The following is a 15,963-nucleotide window of genomic DNA, read 5'->3' on the forward strand; positions in this document are numbered from 1 at the left end:
GAGGTATTGGCTTGGAGATTTTCGTCAAAGACGTGCATTGACAAATAAAGAAAATTTTAACCATGCACATGCAAAACTTCGGAACGTTATTGAGCGTGCTTTTGGTGTCTTGAAAGCACGATTCCCTATATTGAAGAGGATGACACCATTTCCATTGGAGACACAAAGGAAAATTACAATTTTCTGTTTCGCGCTACATAATTTTATTAGGAAAAAAAGTTTGAGCGATGATTTGTTTAAACAATAAGATCAACGCAATGTGTCATTCAGAAATACTCATGTGCACGTTGATGCTGAAGAAGACGAGGGTTGAAGCACATGACACTGCATCAGATCAGGAATATATGACGCAATTACGAGATAAAATTGTTGAGCAGTTAATACAAAGTACCGAACAAATTATTTTAAAAAAATGTTATTGTGGTTTTATGAATATTATTTCAGTGTTGTTTGACTATTATTTAAATTTCTATGTTGAATGACTTTTTTATTTAAATTTCAGCTTATTTAAAATTTTCTGTTATATTTTAACAGTTTGTAGACTTTATAAAACAAACATTCATATTCTTGCAGAATGCAGAGGTTTGGTCCACCTTTTCTGCTACAGATGTCTGCAGATGTGATCCGTAGACTGCAAACATTTTACCTTTTAAAAAACAAACAACACCTAAGTGTATAATAGTTGCATTTTGTCCTCAGGTTTAGCAATAGTTTCTCATGACACATTGACAATTCTTGGGTTTTCTCTTTTTTACTCTTGTAACTTTGTTTTATAAAATTCCGAGTCTAACGTTACAATGAACTTATTTTTATCTGTATTGGAGTGAATTTAATTCAAAACGGAGTTGTGTGTCACACTATAGAAGTCATCGAAACACAAACAAACAAGGCGTCAAAGCTGTTTCATGGTTTTGATTTTGTTATAGTTCCTTTTATCCCTTTACAACTTTTAAAACATGATGTTGTATATAACCTAAATTGCCAGTGCGACGTAGTTATTATTATCAACGTCTGAACGTGAATTTTTTTACGACATCGGTTTGTTTGTCACTACCGCGTGCTCACTTTTTGTACCGACGTGAATGACTTGTAACTTTATTGTGTGAGAGAATGTCTTTTGATACAAAGCTTTCGTTGATAAATTATGTAATGTAAATATTTTCTCCCCTTGATATTACAACATAACTCAATGTTTCTTTTTTGTTCTTCAATTCTCACATTTTCTATACATTTACACTAACATATTTTCTTATCATTATAATATAGCCGATGATAATTTTTCATCACCAAGGCATTCCTAAACATTCATAATCACTATTAATATATTTGTCTATATGTATATATAATTCCAATCTCATCTCAATATTTTTTGATAAGTTCATTTATAAACAAAAGACGAACAAATAACAACTAATATTAAATTTGAAAAAAATGGAGCAAAGGTGATGTAACTTGCATGGTTAAATTTTTTTTACCCAGTAGATTATTAAAATAAAATAAAAACAATTCCAACACTCACTTTAAATATATATATTTTATTGTTATTTAATCTACAGGATGAAAATGAAATGCATTCATAATTACAGGGGGGCTTACTGAAAATATTTTGTTTATATTGCCATGTTAACGCGGGAAAGTAACTGTACCTACAACTGACAGAAATTGGCGGGAAAACTGGTCTTCAAAATACAGAGCTCTGATAACGAACACGCGCCAGCTAAACTGAGAACGCCGATAACCTAATTACTTCACCGATCATCGATAGTCGGAATATTAATGATTAATTGATTATCCGCCGGAGCACGTAGAATCATGGGTTCGGATAATTTTGAGATTTCGGAAGCGATTTTTAGGGATTTTTTTAAATTAATAGAAGAATATGATGTGATAATTTGAGGTAATGAGGTTGAAATTGGAAATCGGGAGAAATAAGCTTCTGGAACAAGGTCGGTTAATTATCCGGTTGAGAATGCACACAAGGTGTTTGTGAAAATGTCTCTGAGAGGATAAGTGAATGATATGAAGTATGAACTTCAGAAGTCAAAACCATGCATGTGCAGATTATGCTTTGAACATATCGACGGAAGGTCTTCAAGATTCAAGATCAAACCTTGCATCTCAAACATGAGCGGAAGTGGGGTAGGGTCAATTGACCCTTTAGTCACTAAAATTTGTCAATTTTTATATTTTAAAAAGCCGTTTTTAAAAGACAAAAAAAAAGGTGGTGGTCCCTTTGGTTTAGAAGTTTTAGTTTCGTCACTGATCTCAAAAACTGGTAAAACAAGTTGATGCTGGTGATATGATGCCATCTTTTCCCAAGAACTTACAATATCTATGTATCAAGTTTGTATATAACAACAATAGTTCCTCAAGTCTTCAAAAATCCATGCCCTCTATTACTGTTATTGGAAATAGCTTCAAGTGACTAGAATCAATCCAATTATTTCAGTCTTATGGTTCAATTTGACCATATTTTGAGGGTTTAAAATAATTTTCTGTAGTGGATTCTTTTTTAGGGTATCTAGCCCTTCAAAGTGGGTTGATAGGATTGAGCACAAAGTGTAAGGTCCGTAAAACCTGAAAGAATAAAAAATCTAACTTTCATATACAGTATGCAAAGGATAACAGTTAAATAATATATATCACTATGTAGTGACTTGACATCATGATGGTGAAACATTATTAAACCATGTCACTTTCATGAATGAGCATAAGATATATATTATATATAGGTGTACTATTTCATGTTTCTATAAAAGATATTTCTTACATAAAGTAAGCCATTGATTTGCTTGCATAGAATAGAAAATTGAGATGCAGCATGCTTTTGGGCTTTCTACCCTTTTATCCCCTTGTATGGTTCTAGGTAAGGATCTAATCTTAATAATTCAAGAGAGCACTAGTTTTCAAACCTAATTCATATGCATCTCACATAGTCAAATATGGCATCTTTCAAACCTTACAAGATTATAGTGGTTAATTTGAATCATACTTCACTAGTCTTTTAAGATAGCAATACAAAGTTTAAAACTTTCATCATCTTTAAAATAATAAAGATGTAAAAAGCCCCATTATAATAAAGTTAGGTTTGGGGAAAGTAAGTTGAATGAAAGAACATACAAAAAGTACACTTTAAAAGAGACATTTACACCCTCTAAAAGCATCTAGCACAACTATTAAATAAAGCCTAAATACTAAACATGGGTAACTTATATACCAAGAAACTTGTTTTTTTTCCTTTTATTTGCTTTTTTAAATGGATAAGCTAGCTCCAAGTTGCATAAAAAACTCTATAGGTCACTAAGCTTTTTATAATACAATCTTTGGTCAGCATATACAAAAAGAACCCAAAAGGCAACCATCAAACCTTAGTATGCAAACTAAATGTTTGATTTGCAAAACACAATGAACCAACAAAGCCACGGTAGCAAATTATTCGGTACGCAGAGGCTACAAAGTTTACAACGGTTTGGCATAGGTTATCATAGTAAAACAGTCACCTACATAAACCCTAGAAACATAAAGTGACATTTCGACTAGTTTCTGTCACGGGCCCGCAAAATTTTGATATATTGATCTACTACTAGTGCTCGAGTTTGGTAACAACAGTTCTGCTTGAGGGAATGAAGTATTTGATGGCACGTCTAGCAAGAGATCTTGATCACCAATTTCATCCACGTGTTTAAGTGAATCGAGCATTAGGAGGCTGTGATCAGGTGGTAAGGCGAACAGGCTTCTTGGGCTGAACCCCGGACCATCATTGTCCATAGTATCTTTGTGTTCATAGCTACCCTTCATTGATGGTCTCTTTGGGCTCTTGATCGTAGTTTTTGGTCCTGCAATATTCATTTGTTTCATAAAGTATTCATAATGCGGAACACAGAAACAATTAAAAACTTTGTATGAATGTGATTGTAAAATGTGCGCAATCAATAAATCAATTTACTTTATTTAATATATATTTGATGTAACATATTCGACATGCGCTATGTGCATGACATGAAAGACATCAATAATATCTGCATACACAAAAGACATAATGGCAGTAAAGAAATATATTCAACCAGCTTTCTGTATCTTTATTTCAAGATGCTATGCTAACCTGAATATGGATGAAATTGAGCATCGCGTGATCTCTTTACATTTACAGAATGTCCAGGTGTCATGATGTTACTCGCTCCACCAGCCACAGAATGTCCTCCTTTGGTATCATATTTACATGGTGTGCCCTAAACATAAAATTGGTAAAAGTAAATTTATACAAAAGATTCCATTTTGACAACATAGGTATTTTCAATTTTTATTTAAAATTCAAACCTGGTACTGAGTATATTTCTCCACCCAATCAGATTTTGTAGCATTACAAAGAGCAAGCTTCGATAATGTTTTACAGCCTTCGTTATTCACCATAGGTGAAAAGAGATCAAAGACCCCTTCAGATAGAAGCTTCTGGAAGGAAGATAGATTCTCGTGAAACTGAGGGCTGTTAAACATGTTTTTAAGGCTGCAAAGTTTGAACATAAATGCTTAATAAGATAACATATGTGAATTATGAACTTAGAGAACTTGAAATTGTCTTTTTTTAATATTCATTAAAGTGATGTAAGATATAAAGTATTATAACATGAGATGAAAACCTATCAGGAACATGAACAGTGTCGACAAGAGTTAAATATTTGAGCAATTGTCGTTGTTCATCATTTGTCATATGAGTTTTAAATTCTTCAAAGTTGATCACGTCCTGCAAAATATGAAGTTAAGTTGATAATCATTTTTCAAGGATAAATCGGCTTTTGATTATCTGATTATCATATGGTAAAATACTCACTTTCGTAACAAACGCGAAGCACATCCAAACACTATTTTTCAATTAAATTTATCTTACATAGGAAATGTAAAGATCAAAAGTAAACTTAATCGTACTTACTTTTAGATCTATGTGGCACAATGGAGAATTACGGTTCATAAGCATCTGTAACTTATCGTCATTATCCCTGTAACCAAACATGAAAAGTAAATAAATCTCATTATCCACAAAATAGGCGCTAAAATTGTCCAAAAGAGCAAAAACAATTTCATACATATAATAATAACAACAACAACAACAATAATAATAATAATAATAATAACAACAACTACCTGTTCATATGATCTTGATTCATGGGCTTTTTGGGCCGACTTGAGAAATTACCACCTCTATTAGCATTATATACAGGAAGGGTAGTAAAACGCGAATAAGCCTCGTTTTTAGTATCAACAGAAAGAGAACTTGCTTCAGATTCCTCATCACGAGTGGTTGAGTTTGGATGGCGAATCAGAACACTTCCGTGCCCTATTTCAACAGAAACCATCGGTGTATCACTTTCAAAAATCAAATCATCTTCTGATGAACCCGAAAAATAAGATTGTTGTTCATGTAAGATGGTGTGTAGATCTTTTGTAAGTTTCTCAACGGGTGATTGTTTTAGTCGGTTAGAACATGTTCTTTTTCTTGATGGTACCATTGTATCCCACACGACGGATGATTGAGCTGGTCCTGAAAAGTCAAAGATGGAAATTTGTAGGATCAAAAGTGATAATTTAAAAACTTCCTGATTATTTAAGGCCGAATAATCGAATTAAGAATGCTTTTATTGTTTAAAGTTGTGACAAGCAACTTGAAAACACAATTAGGATTGTAAACAAACCAAACAAACACAAACGGAGTATGTTTGTGTCTGTTCGTTTAACTTTAACTGAGCAAACGATTGAACACAAACGGAGCAAGTAAACAAAAAGGGTTTTCCTTGTTCGTATTCGTTAACAAAATGGACATATTCGTGTTTGTTCGTTAACATAAACGAACAGATTATGAAAGATGAACAATCATAACTGAGCTAAAATAACAATGTGCTGAGTCTAAAAAGTTTTTAAAACCAGACAAAGTTGTAATGGGTCAATAAATTTATGAATGTATTAACGAACAGACGTAAACTAACAGACATAAATGAATCTAAACAAAAGATATTAATTGTACGGACGTTCAGACATAAATAAACGAACGAGACATGTGTTCATGTTCGCTTATTTAGCTAAATGAACAAAACTTTTTGTTAATGTTCGTTCGTTTATTACATAAACAAACATAATCAAACTTAATGTAAAATACCTGTCAAATCACTAGCATCAGCACTACCAAACTGCATATAACCATCAGAATTAGACCTAGCAGAACCTGAGCTTGATCGGTTACTTGTATCTTCATCAAACCCTTTGCGAAAACCCGGGTTTTGGTGGTCATAACCAAACCCACCACCGCCGCCGCCGCCACCAAAAGCTCCACCACCACCACCAACGCCACCAAAACCTCCACCACCACGGCCGCCTGCTGCATTGTCATAATTCTGCTTTCTTTTCAACAATTTCACCTCTTTGTTCTTAAGTGATATGGTTTTCACTCGATTAACCCGGTGATCCTCAAAATCATCGGGCTCGGCCCGAGCGTGAAGTGGGGTGTAGTTTAAAAGTGACCCTTTCGTTCTCCAACGCGACCCGCACGCGTTGCACAACACGGGCTTATCGGGAGGCCCGTTTCGCCATAAGGGTGTGCCTGTAAACAATCAATATTCATCATATATTTATTCATATTACACAATTAAATGCCTTTGAGGATAGACATGTATCATAAATGTTCCCATATAAGCATGACCTCACCAAAACACAAATTCAACAAACTCTTATTGTATATTAACCAAGGCATAAACAACATTAAGAAAATTGATTAGACCAGAAGGCATTAAGAAAGTGTTTGTTTTAAGTTTGACCAAGTTTAAAAGTCAAACATCCAACTTTGAAGACATTAAAAGATAGATTACTCTGTATTTCATAAGTCAAACATTCAATTCTGGACAAGCTCAAAGTACAATAAGACACTATCAAAGACTCCAAAAACAAGGTTTATTTCAAGAAATTAGATTTAAAAATCCCAGAAATAATAAAAAATCAGCATAACAATTATATAATTTACTAATAACTGTTTTCAATTGTTTGCAAATCAGTTTCTACAATTTTAGACCAAACCATCATATGGGTATTGTGAACCCTGATCTCAAAAACAAATCTGAACATATAAACACAAAAAAAAAACTTAACAAAATAGCAAAAAGATCCCATTTTTATTTATAAATCAATATCCCTAAATTATAAACTCACTTGTAACACCACAGTGATAGCAAGGTCCTTGCTTTCCCATCTCTGAACAAATTTTTATCTCTTAATTATCTCTTTTATTTATAAATAAAAATTAAATTAAAAAAAAAGAACAACTATCTGTAAAGAAAATTCATTTTTTTTTCATAAAATTAAAACTCAGAATAGCTATTAACAAGATGCAAGTGGGTATGTAAAGCTTTGCAAGAAAGATTTAAAAGATTTGCAGAAAACCCCAAAAAGACCAAAACTTTGAAGAACAAGGGTTGAATTTGGTTAACAGGAAACAAACAGTTGAGCAAGATTAGATGGGTTTTTGGTGTTTGATAATAATAATAATAATAATAAGATAATAATGAAATGGAAGAAAAAAGAAAAGACTTAAGAGAAGGAATCTAATAAATGGTTGGGAAAGGAAGGTGAAAATGGCGAGGGGAGAGAGAGAGAGAGAAAGAAAGAAAGAGAAGTGTTTGTGTGTGTGTATGACCTCGCTTCTTCTCCTTGTTGTATTGTATACGAAGTAAATGTTACAGCTTTCTTTTTCTTTTGCTTTAAATAAATTATTATATATTAATTTGTTTTCTTTTGAAATTTTTTTATGTTATCATTTATTATTAATGTGACTATTTATAGGGTAAATTAGGTGGATAATGTATATTGTATATTTCAGTTTTCGTCATTAAGTATGAGAAGTTACGGCTATAGTTTTCATTTGTTTACAGTGGTCATGTATCCTTCTAATTATAATATACTCATCGGAAGAACCGGAATTGCTACTTTCAATGCGGTAGTATCTACAGCCCATGCTATGATGAAGTTCCCGACCACGAGAAGAATAGCTACTATGTTACCAGCGCAAGAAGCTTTATTCATAGTCACTGCTGAAGTGTCATGTGAGCTTGATGAAGACATGGAGGATAGCCATGTACAGGATATAAGCATCAACTCAACTTACTTTGAACAAACTATCAAAGTCAATAGTAAGTTTCTCTCTCAAACTATGAGTAAGCTCATAACTTTATTATAAAAAAATAAAGATGTTTTTGTATGGTGTCCAAATGATATGACAGGGGTTCCTAGGGAATATGCTGAACATTCCTTGAACATCTCGCACACACATAAACTGTTCGTTCAAAAGAAAAGAAGCATGGCTGCTGAAAGAAGCTTAGTTATCTGTAACGAGGTGGATAAGCTAGTTAAAGTCGATATACTTCGAGAAGTAACGTACCATTCTTGGATTGCAAACCCAGTTTTGGTCAAAAAAAGTCTTATGGATCTTGGGTAATGTGTGTAGACTTCAAGGATCTTAACAAAGCTTGTCCCAAAAATAGGTACCCCCCTGTTGGAAATTTATTGGAAGGTGGATTCCCTTACAGACTTCCAATAAAAGTGCTTCTTAGACGCTTATAAGGGTTTACCATTATATCTTAATGAAGGTTGAAGACGAAGACAACATTCCATGCCGACAATAGGATCTTTTGTTACAAGAAGATGCCATTTGGCATTAAAAATGTTGGGGCTACGTATCAACGTTTGATCGACAATACCTTCTCCGAGCAAATTGAAAAGAACATGGAAGCTTATGTTGATGACCTGGTAAAAAAAATCAAATATGAGGAAGCAATGATCAATGACGTTGAAGAAACGTTCCAAAATCTTAGAAGCCTAAACATGAAGCTCAATCTAGTTAAATGCTCATTCAGTTTCGAAGAAGGTAAATTCTTAGGCCACATAATTGACAAACAAAGCATAAAAGCTAACCCAAGTAAGGTACAAGTTGTTCTTAATTTGCACTCTCCAAAGACAAAGAAGGAGGTCCAAAGCCTCAATGGTAAAATTGATGCCCTTAAACGATTTCTTTTGAAATCGATAGAAAAATCTTTACCTTTCTTCAAAACTTTGAAGAATTGCAATGAGAAGAAGACTTCCAATGGACTAGTGAGGCAGAAACTGCATTCCTAGCTCTAAAGAAGCATCTAGCTTCCTTGTCTGCTCTAGCAGCTCCTCAGGTAGGAGAAGCAATAACAGTTTATCTATCTGCGAGAAGGGAAACTATTAGCTCAGTGCTTATTGTTGAACGCGAAAAAGTCCATGTTCCAGTGTACTTCATCGGTAGGGCATTAAGAGAAGTTGAGCTCAATTACACGGCCATTGAGAAGCTAATCATCGCACTTGTTCACACAGCTAAAAGGCTAAAAAGGTACTTCCAAGCTCACCAAATAAAGGTGGTCACCGACAAACCGATAAGGTTCATTTTGGAAAGTCCGAAAATCACAGGAAGGCTAGCCAAATGGGCAATTGATTTAGGTGAACACAACATAGCGTATGAGTCTAGAAAGGCAATCAAGGGTCAGATTTTGGCCGACTTTCTAGTCGAAACACCAGAAGAACCTATGGAGGTGAATGAACAGGAAGAAGGTGAACATGTTATCCCTTTGGGAAAGTGAACACTCTACATTGACGGAGCTTCACGTATATAAGGTTCCGAGGCCGGTCTAATAATCACGGACTTCCAAGGAACCGAATATACTTATGCACTCTTAGTAGAGTTTCCATGTACTAACAATGAGGCTGAATATGAGGCTTTGATTATAGGGCTTCGCTTAGAAAAAAAAAGATGAAAATTCCGAAACTAAGTGCCTTTGTTGATTCAAGATTGGTGGCCAACCAAGTAAACAATGAGTTCATGACAAAGGAACCTTTCGATGCTGAAGTATAAGCCAAATTTCAAGGAGCTTATGAAGGAATTTAAAATCTGCTCCTTAACTCAAGTTTCCAGAACTCAAAACAAACAAGTTGATACCCTTAGTAAACTAGTAAACTGGCTTCCCTGGCCTTCGCTCATCTGACAAGGAAGCACCTGGTTGAAGAGCCCTTCGATCGAGGAACTATAAATACAAGATATCATTGTAAGTGGAAAAATCAATGAATGATATCATACTTTGAGTAACAAACTTGTTTATTATCCTATATATGGGGTGAGCCCCTCCAAACCAAGCCCCATGAGGTCCATCGAAGTTCCTACTCATGTACAGGGTTGAGTCCCTAGGCCATATCGCTCAACAGGTATCAAGACGCTATATCTTCCGGTATACATGGTGAGTCCCTAAAACAATACGAGTTCGTGGAACACAAAGAAGTAAACTATCTCCATGTAACGAGAGCATCTCTCACCAACTTGCTCCATAAGTAAAAGAAGCTAAAAACTTACAATTGTGAGCAGCTTAAAAGGCTAAGGACTTATGTAACAATATACCACAAAAAAGTTAATAAAATTTTGTGGACTGATAGAGGATGGGATATGTTTTTCATCGGTTCTTAGTTACTAAGGTAAAGAAGGGTGTCTGCAGCATCAATCCTTAACAAAATTTCAAAGACATTGCAAAATAACAAACAACTACGAAGTAGTAGCTACCATACATCATAAGCATAAAGATAAATTGTTTTGCCAACAAAGTCTTACAACACATCAAAAGAAGCTTCATGTGGGACGCTTAAAACAAACAACTAAAGCTACTTGTCACATTCCTCCCCGGAAGCTCAAGCAACCCTGTCTTCAAGATCCCCATACAGCATGTCAATATCGACATCAAGATCTTCAGGGGAAGCTTCAATAGTGGCAAGAGAAGAAGTTTGCTTGAACACTCTTGCAGGGAAGGAGTGCACTCGACATTAGTAGAAGGAGGATGAGTAACCTCAACTTTCCCATCTTCACCGTCAACAGATTGATCAATTGGATCTTCACTGGTAGGTGCTTCGGCATCGCTCTTTCCATCATCAACTGCACCCTCTTGATCATTCTCATCAGGGTTAACGTTCTCAACAATCTTACTAACCATGGCTTTGATCATTTGTTGAGCATGTCCTTCTTAAAACCTTCAGGCTTGATGTCTTGAAAAACCGAGAATGGTAGATCATGGCATCGAGCAACGACTTCTATATAGGGGAATGTCATCATTTCCATTGCCCTCACAACAGTAGCAAAGTCTTCAACGGCATGAGGTCGGTAGGCTGTAAGTCCCTCTAAGGAATGGCCAGCCTGACCTTTCTCAAACCCAATAGACAGGCCATGATGACGACTATGTTCAATAGCCTTTGTGTAAGCTTCACCGAGAGCAGAATTGCACTAATCTCTATTAAGAAGGTAGGAAACGACATGAGGGAAACCTTATTCGAACAACAAACGCTTCTCCAAAAGAAGCCATCAACCTGCGATTGGAGAGCAACAATGGTAGCATTGGAAGCAAGCTTCTCATCAACAAGCTTCTGCTTCTCATCTTCTAGCTTCTCACGATCTACAGCTAGCATCCTTCTCTCCTCAACAACTTGAATTCCTTTCTTGGTTTACCTTATGGCGTTGTTTATAAAGGTCCTTAGCATAAGCCTCCACCTTGTTTCGCTCATCTTCAGCGGAAAAATTAGCAATAAAAAGCTCATGAATCAAACTTTTTTCACGAGCGATCAAATTTTTAACCTTCTCACCTGCCTTAGCTAGCGCACTCTCAAGCTTCACCTTCTCGTCTTCCAGCTTCTTGATATCTCTAGGAGCATAACTTCATCGTCCCACAATTTCTAAGACAAAAGAGGTGGAATGCAATGAAGGAGAAGATGGAATGCAATAATTGGATAATCTTCCTAATTATCTCATCATCATCTAAAGACTCGACAACCTTCTTCTCAGCGGGAGGAATGCAATGAAGGAGAAGGTCCTGATAGACATGAACCTTCTTCAGGGTATCGCAATTGAGAACCTTCCAGGCTGGAACATAAACGAAAGTAGCCTCCTCGGAAATAACACCATCAACATCATCACTCTGGGAAGCAATACTTTTCCCCTTACCAGAAACTTTCTCCAAAACAACAGTTTTTTTAGCAGTAGATTTGTTAGTCCCCTCGGGGCGTCGGCGATCGATACGAGATCCGCACGAGGTCTAGGAGTGCGGAATCCTCCTAGACTCGTTTATGGTGTACAGACAAATAACACAAACACGTACACGATCAAATACACAAACAAATACTAGAACGGGATAAACAAATCTGCAGATTCATATATAAAATAATCACGTTACATACCGTAACAAAAACAGAAAACACGACTGACCCGAGGTGAGCTCTACCTCGGGTCGTCTCACACGACTCTAGTCTCTTACTCTCTCTCAATAAACAAGCTGCTCAAACACACACTAATTTCTGGATTACTGGATTCACTCCATAACCTAACACGACACATGTATATATAGACAATCTTCACGGGCTTGGGCTTCAGTAGGCGAAGTTGTTCATAACTTCGCCTAGGGCGAAGTTGTGATAACTTCGCCTAAGGCAGAAGTTGTTACAACTTCGCCGTTGGCGAAGTTGTTATAACTTCGCCTAGGCGAAGTTGTGCTAACTTCGCCTGTGACGATCCGCTGGTCAGAATTGCATAGCGACGGTCACAGAATGCACCAACAGTCTCCCCTTTGACCGTTGCTCTCAATTCTAACAAACACGAAAGATCATCTGTTACAAAACATGCACTAACAGACTCCCTCTTAACTGATGATCTTCTGTTTTGTTCATCAACCAGCCGTGTCTGAATCTGTCCTGTAGCTTCACAAATCTACCAATCACCCAGCGTCTTCCATATCAGATCTCCCCTTCAGTGTAAGCTTCTCCGACTATAACGATTGAGGTCTTTGAAATGCATGCATCCTCGTGCCAATAGATCATCTCAACCAATCACGTGAGTCCATCTGACTTCACCAACACATGAAGTTGGGCTTCCTCCACAACTTCACCAACTCGTCGGCATACGATAAGGTTTAATCTTCAACTACTCAACATCAAGTGATCAATTTCATCACAAAACCACCTTGACAGAATCTAACACATGACCATTAATTCATCCGAAGCATCTTCAATCACCAGGGATAACAATCAAGAACATAAACACTTTAGTTCCCGATTACATCCAACTTGTTCCAGAATTTTCACTCTAATAAATAAGCATCACGTTTCAGGATCCAATTCTCGAACGCCTTGAAAATAACATAAATAATATGATCTGACCGCCATCCAGTAATGACAAAAACCTTCAGTTGAATTTGACTTTCTTCAATTGGTCAACCTCGAACAACAACAATTTCATTGCCCACAAACACCCGAATATGTGTCAATATCCAGTTTCAAACAATATCCCATTCACAACCTCAACTCCAAATCCAGAGTTGACACGTATTTGTTCACACGTAAGACCAAGAGATAACAAGATCACTCGTTGACGGAACAACATCTCTGGTCTCACAATAATCGTGTACACCTGGCCATACAGACGAAAACTCCAAACAATTTTTTTTTTTTTTTTTTTTTAATTTAATTTTTTTTTTTTTTTTTTTTTTTTTTTTTTTTTAACTTCACCTGGCTATAACTTCGCCTGGCCATAACTTCGCCTGGCTGCTAACTTCGCCTGGCCATAACTTCGCCTGGCCATAACTTCGCCTGGCTGCTAACTTCGCCTGTTCATAACTTCGCCTGTTCATAACTTCGCTGAAACCCTACGAACAGTGACGGCAACTTCGCCTGATGAACAATAACTTCGCCTGATGAACAATAACTTCGCCTGCGGCGCTGTTCGGCCAGAAACGCACAGAAACGTGCCAGAAACACCAAAACGCAGATCTCGAACCATAGCATAAGAGCCTAAGGCTCTGATACCACTTGTTAGTCCCCTCGGGGCGTCGGCGATCGATACGAGATCCGCACGAGGTCTAGGAGTGCGGAATCCTCCTAGACTCGTTTATGGTGTACAGACAAATAACACAAACACGTACACGATCAAATACACAAACAAATACTAGAACGGGATAAACAAATCTGCAGATTCATATATAAAATAATCACGTTACATACCGTAACAAAAACAGAAAACACGACTGACCCGAGGTGAGCTCTACCTCGGGTCGTCTCACACGACTCTAGTCTCTTACTCTCTCTCAATAAACAAGCTGCTCAAACACACACTAATTTCTGGATTACTGGATTCACTCCATAACCTAACACGACACATGTATATATAGACAATCTTCACGGGCTTGGGCTTCAGTAGGCGAAGTTGTTCATAACTTCGCCTAGGGCGAAGTTGTGATAACTTCGCCTAAGGCAGAAGTTGTTACAACTTCGCCGTTGGCGAAGTTGTTATAACTTCGCCTAGGCGAAGTTGTGCTAACTTCGCCTGTGACGATCCGCTGGTCAGAATTGCATAGCGACGGTCACAGAATGCACCAACAAGATTCTAACAATAACATGCCTCTTATCATGTTTAACCTTCTCCACTTTCCTGGAAATACTAACTGGAGGATCCGACTTTTTGATGGTGGTCTTGACACTCTTCTTATGATCAACAAAAGTTGCCTTCTTCTCAATACTTGGCTTCAATGGCACCTTCAATGGAGAAGGAGTAGAGCTTCTAGGAAGTTTCTCTCCAATAGAATGAGCAAAGCCAATAATTGAGGCAACAAGAGCATCATCATCATCAAGTTTGATTAGATCAGCGGTGGAAGAGCTTTGGGCAAAAGCTATCTTCAACCTCTTATTGCTTCAGGAAGAAGCATAAACAACCTTCCTCACAACACCTTTGTTAGAGGAACAGTAGGGGTTGAAGTAGCAACATAACCATCAGAATGACGAAAATCCTTGGTACGCTCAACAACGTTGGGATGACTAGGAGCAAGTTCGGTAGAAACAAAGGTTGCGGACGAAAATTCTTCAAGATAAACAAAGCCCAAAGACTCATTTCTACAAAAACAAAGGAAGGTCAAGTTCAAATATAGATAAAAATAACAAGCTTAAATAAAATATAACATATCCTTTCCATCACTGAAAATCTTGGGCTCGGTATGAGGACTAGGTCATTTGATGCTAAGACCCAAATAAACAAGGAACTCTTCTGGAATAGTCTGAAGCTTAAAGGACACAGATTGAAGGTTCTTGATAAAATTAGAATCAAGATTCTCCACCTTAGGCTTAGAAGGATTCAGGGCGAGCTCATGCTTCCGCCGCACAGGAGAAAAAGGTAAGATGGAGTCTGAAGCACTACTAGAAAAAAGGCTTTTAATGACTCGCATTGCGAGTCATAAATGGGTACAAATGACTTGCAAATACGAGTCATTGATAGCCCAGTCATAAATCAATTACGACTCACACTCGCGAGTCATAACTTATTACTCACATTTTATGACTCGCCTTTATGACTCGCATTTCATGACTCACGTTTATAACTTACACATTATGACTCTCATTTATGACATGCTATTATGACTTTAATTCATGACACGCAAAGTTGCGAGTCATGGTATTATTTTAAAAAAAATTATTTACTATTATATTATTATTATTGTTATGCATTCTAATATTTATATTAATGACACAATTATACAAAATAAACATTATATTTCATTTCTTAATTAAGCATCCTACATCAAAATGTTACAAAAAATATTTTTTAGTCAATACAAGAAATCATTCTCAAAAAACAAACGAAGAAAAACTTATCTTTAAGTCCAATCGTGCTCGAGATCAACCCAGATTCACAACGAGTCTTCTCAACAATGAACCAATTCCCTTTCTTGGCAAGTTTAAAGACCCTTCGATACATCAGTAAGGTAGGCTCATAACCGAGAGAACGACAAACAATCTCAAAATGTAGTATCCTAGCAACATTTACGGGAACCAACTGACCAATACAAACACCATGATATTGAAAACATTTAAGAAAAACCAGGAAAAGGGTACCGGAGG

The 15,963-nt window shown here is 36.5% G+C and overlaps 1 protein-coding gene across 2 annotated transcripts; it reads right to left on the reverse strand.

Annotated features, from left to right (window-relative positions):
- Positions 1-3,127: 3,127 nt before the first annotated feature.
- LOC143569747 (GATA transcription factor 27-like) lies at positions 3,128-7,776 on the reverse strand. Of its 2 annotated transcripts, XM_077055583.1 has the most exons (9): positions 7,192-7,776; positions 6,347-6,589; positions 6,149-6,316; positions 5,140-5,536; positions 4,928-4,994; positions 4,638-4,741; positions 4,318-4,504; positions 4,103-4,229; positions 3,129-3,836 (listed from the first exon to the last, which is right to left on the reverse strand). In XM_077055583.1, exons 1-9 carry the CDS (start codon positions 7,229-7,231, stop codon positions 3,547-3,549), a joined length of 1,623 nt encoding a protein of 540 aa, XP_076911698.1. In that variant the 5' UTR covers positions 7,232-7,776; the 3' UTR covers positions 3,129-3,546. The 2 variants fall into 2 exon arrangements, with proteins under 2 accessions (XP_076911697.1, XP_076911698.1); XM_077055582.1 differs by having other exon boundaries at positions 3,128-3,836; positions 6,149-6,589.
- Between the last annotated feature and the right edge of the window lie 8,187 nt (positions 7,777-15,963).

The sequence above is a fragment of the Bidens hawaiensis genome, unplaced genomic scaffold, assembly GCF_021521415.1.
Source record: "Bidens hawaiensis isolate Kalapana, Puna unplaced genomic scaffold, B.hawaiensis_p1.1 tig00024643_1, whole genome shotgun sequence".
Lineage (NCBI taxonomy): Eukaryota > Viridiplantae > Streptophyta > Magnoliopsida > Asterales > Asteraceae > Bidens > Bidens hawaiensis.

Coding starts and splice junctions, on each gene's coding strand:
- LOC143569747 (XM_077055582.1), bottom strand. CDS start 7,231: ATGGGAAAGCAAGGACCTTGCTATCACTGTGGTGTTACAA. Junction 4,995..5,139: donor AATCAAGATCATATGAACAG/GTAGTTGTTGTT, acceptor GTTTGGTTACAG/GGATAATGACGATAAGTTAC. Junction 4,230..4,317: donor AGAAATATACTCAGTACCAG/GTTTGAATTTTA, acceptor TTTTATGTTTAG/GGCACACCATGTAAATATGA.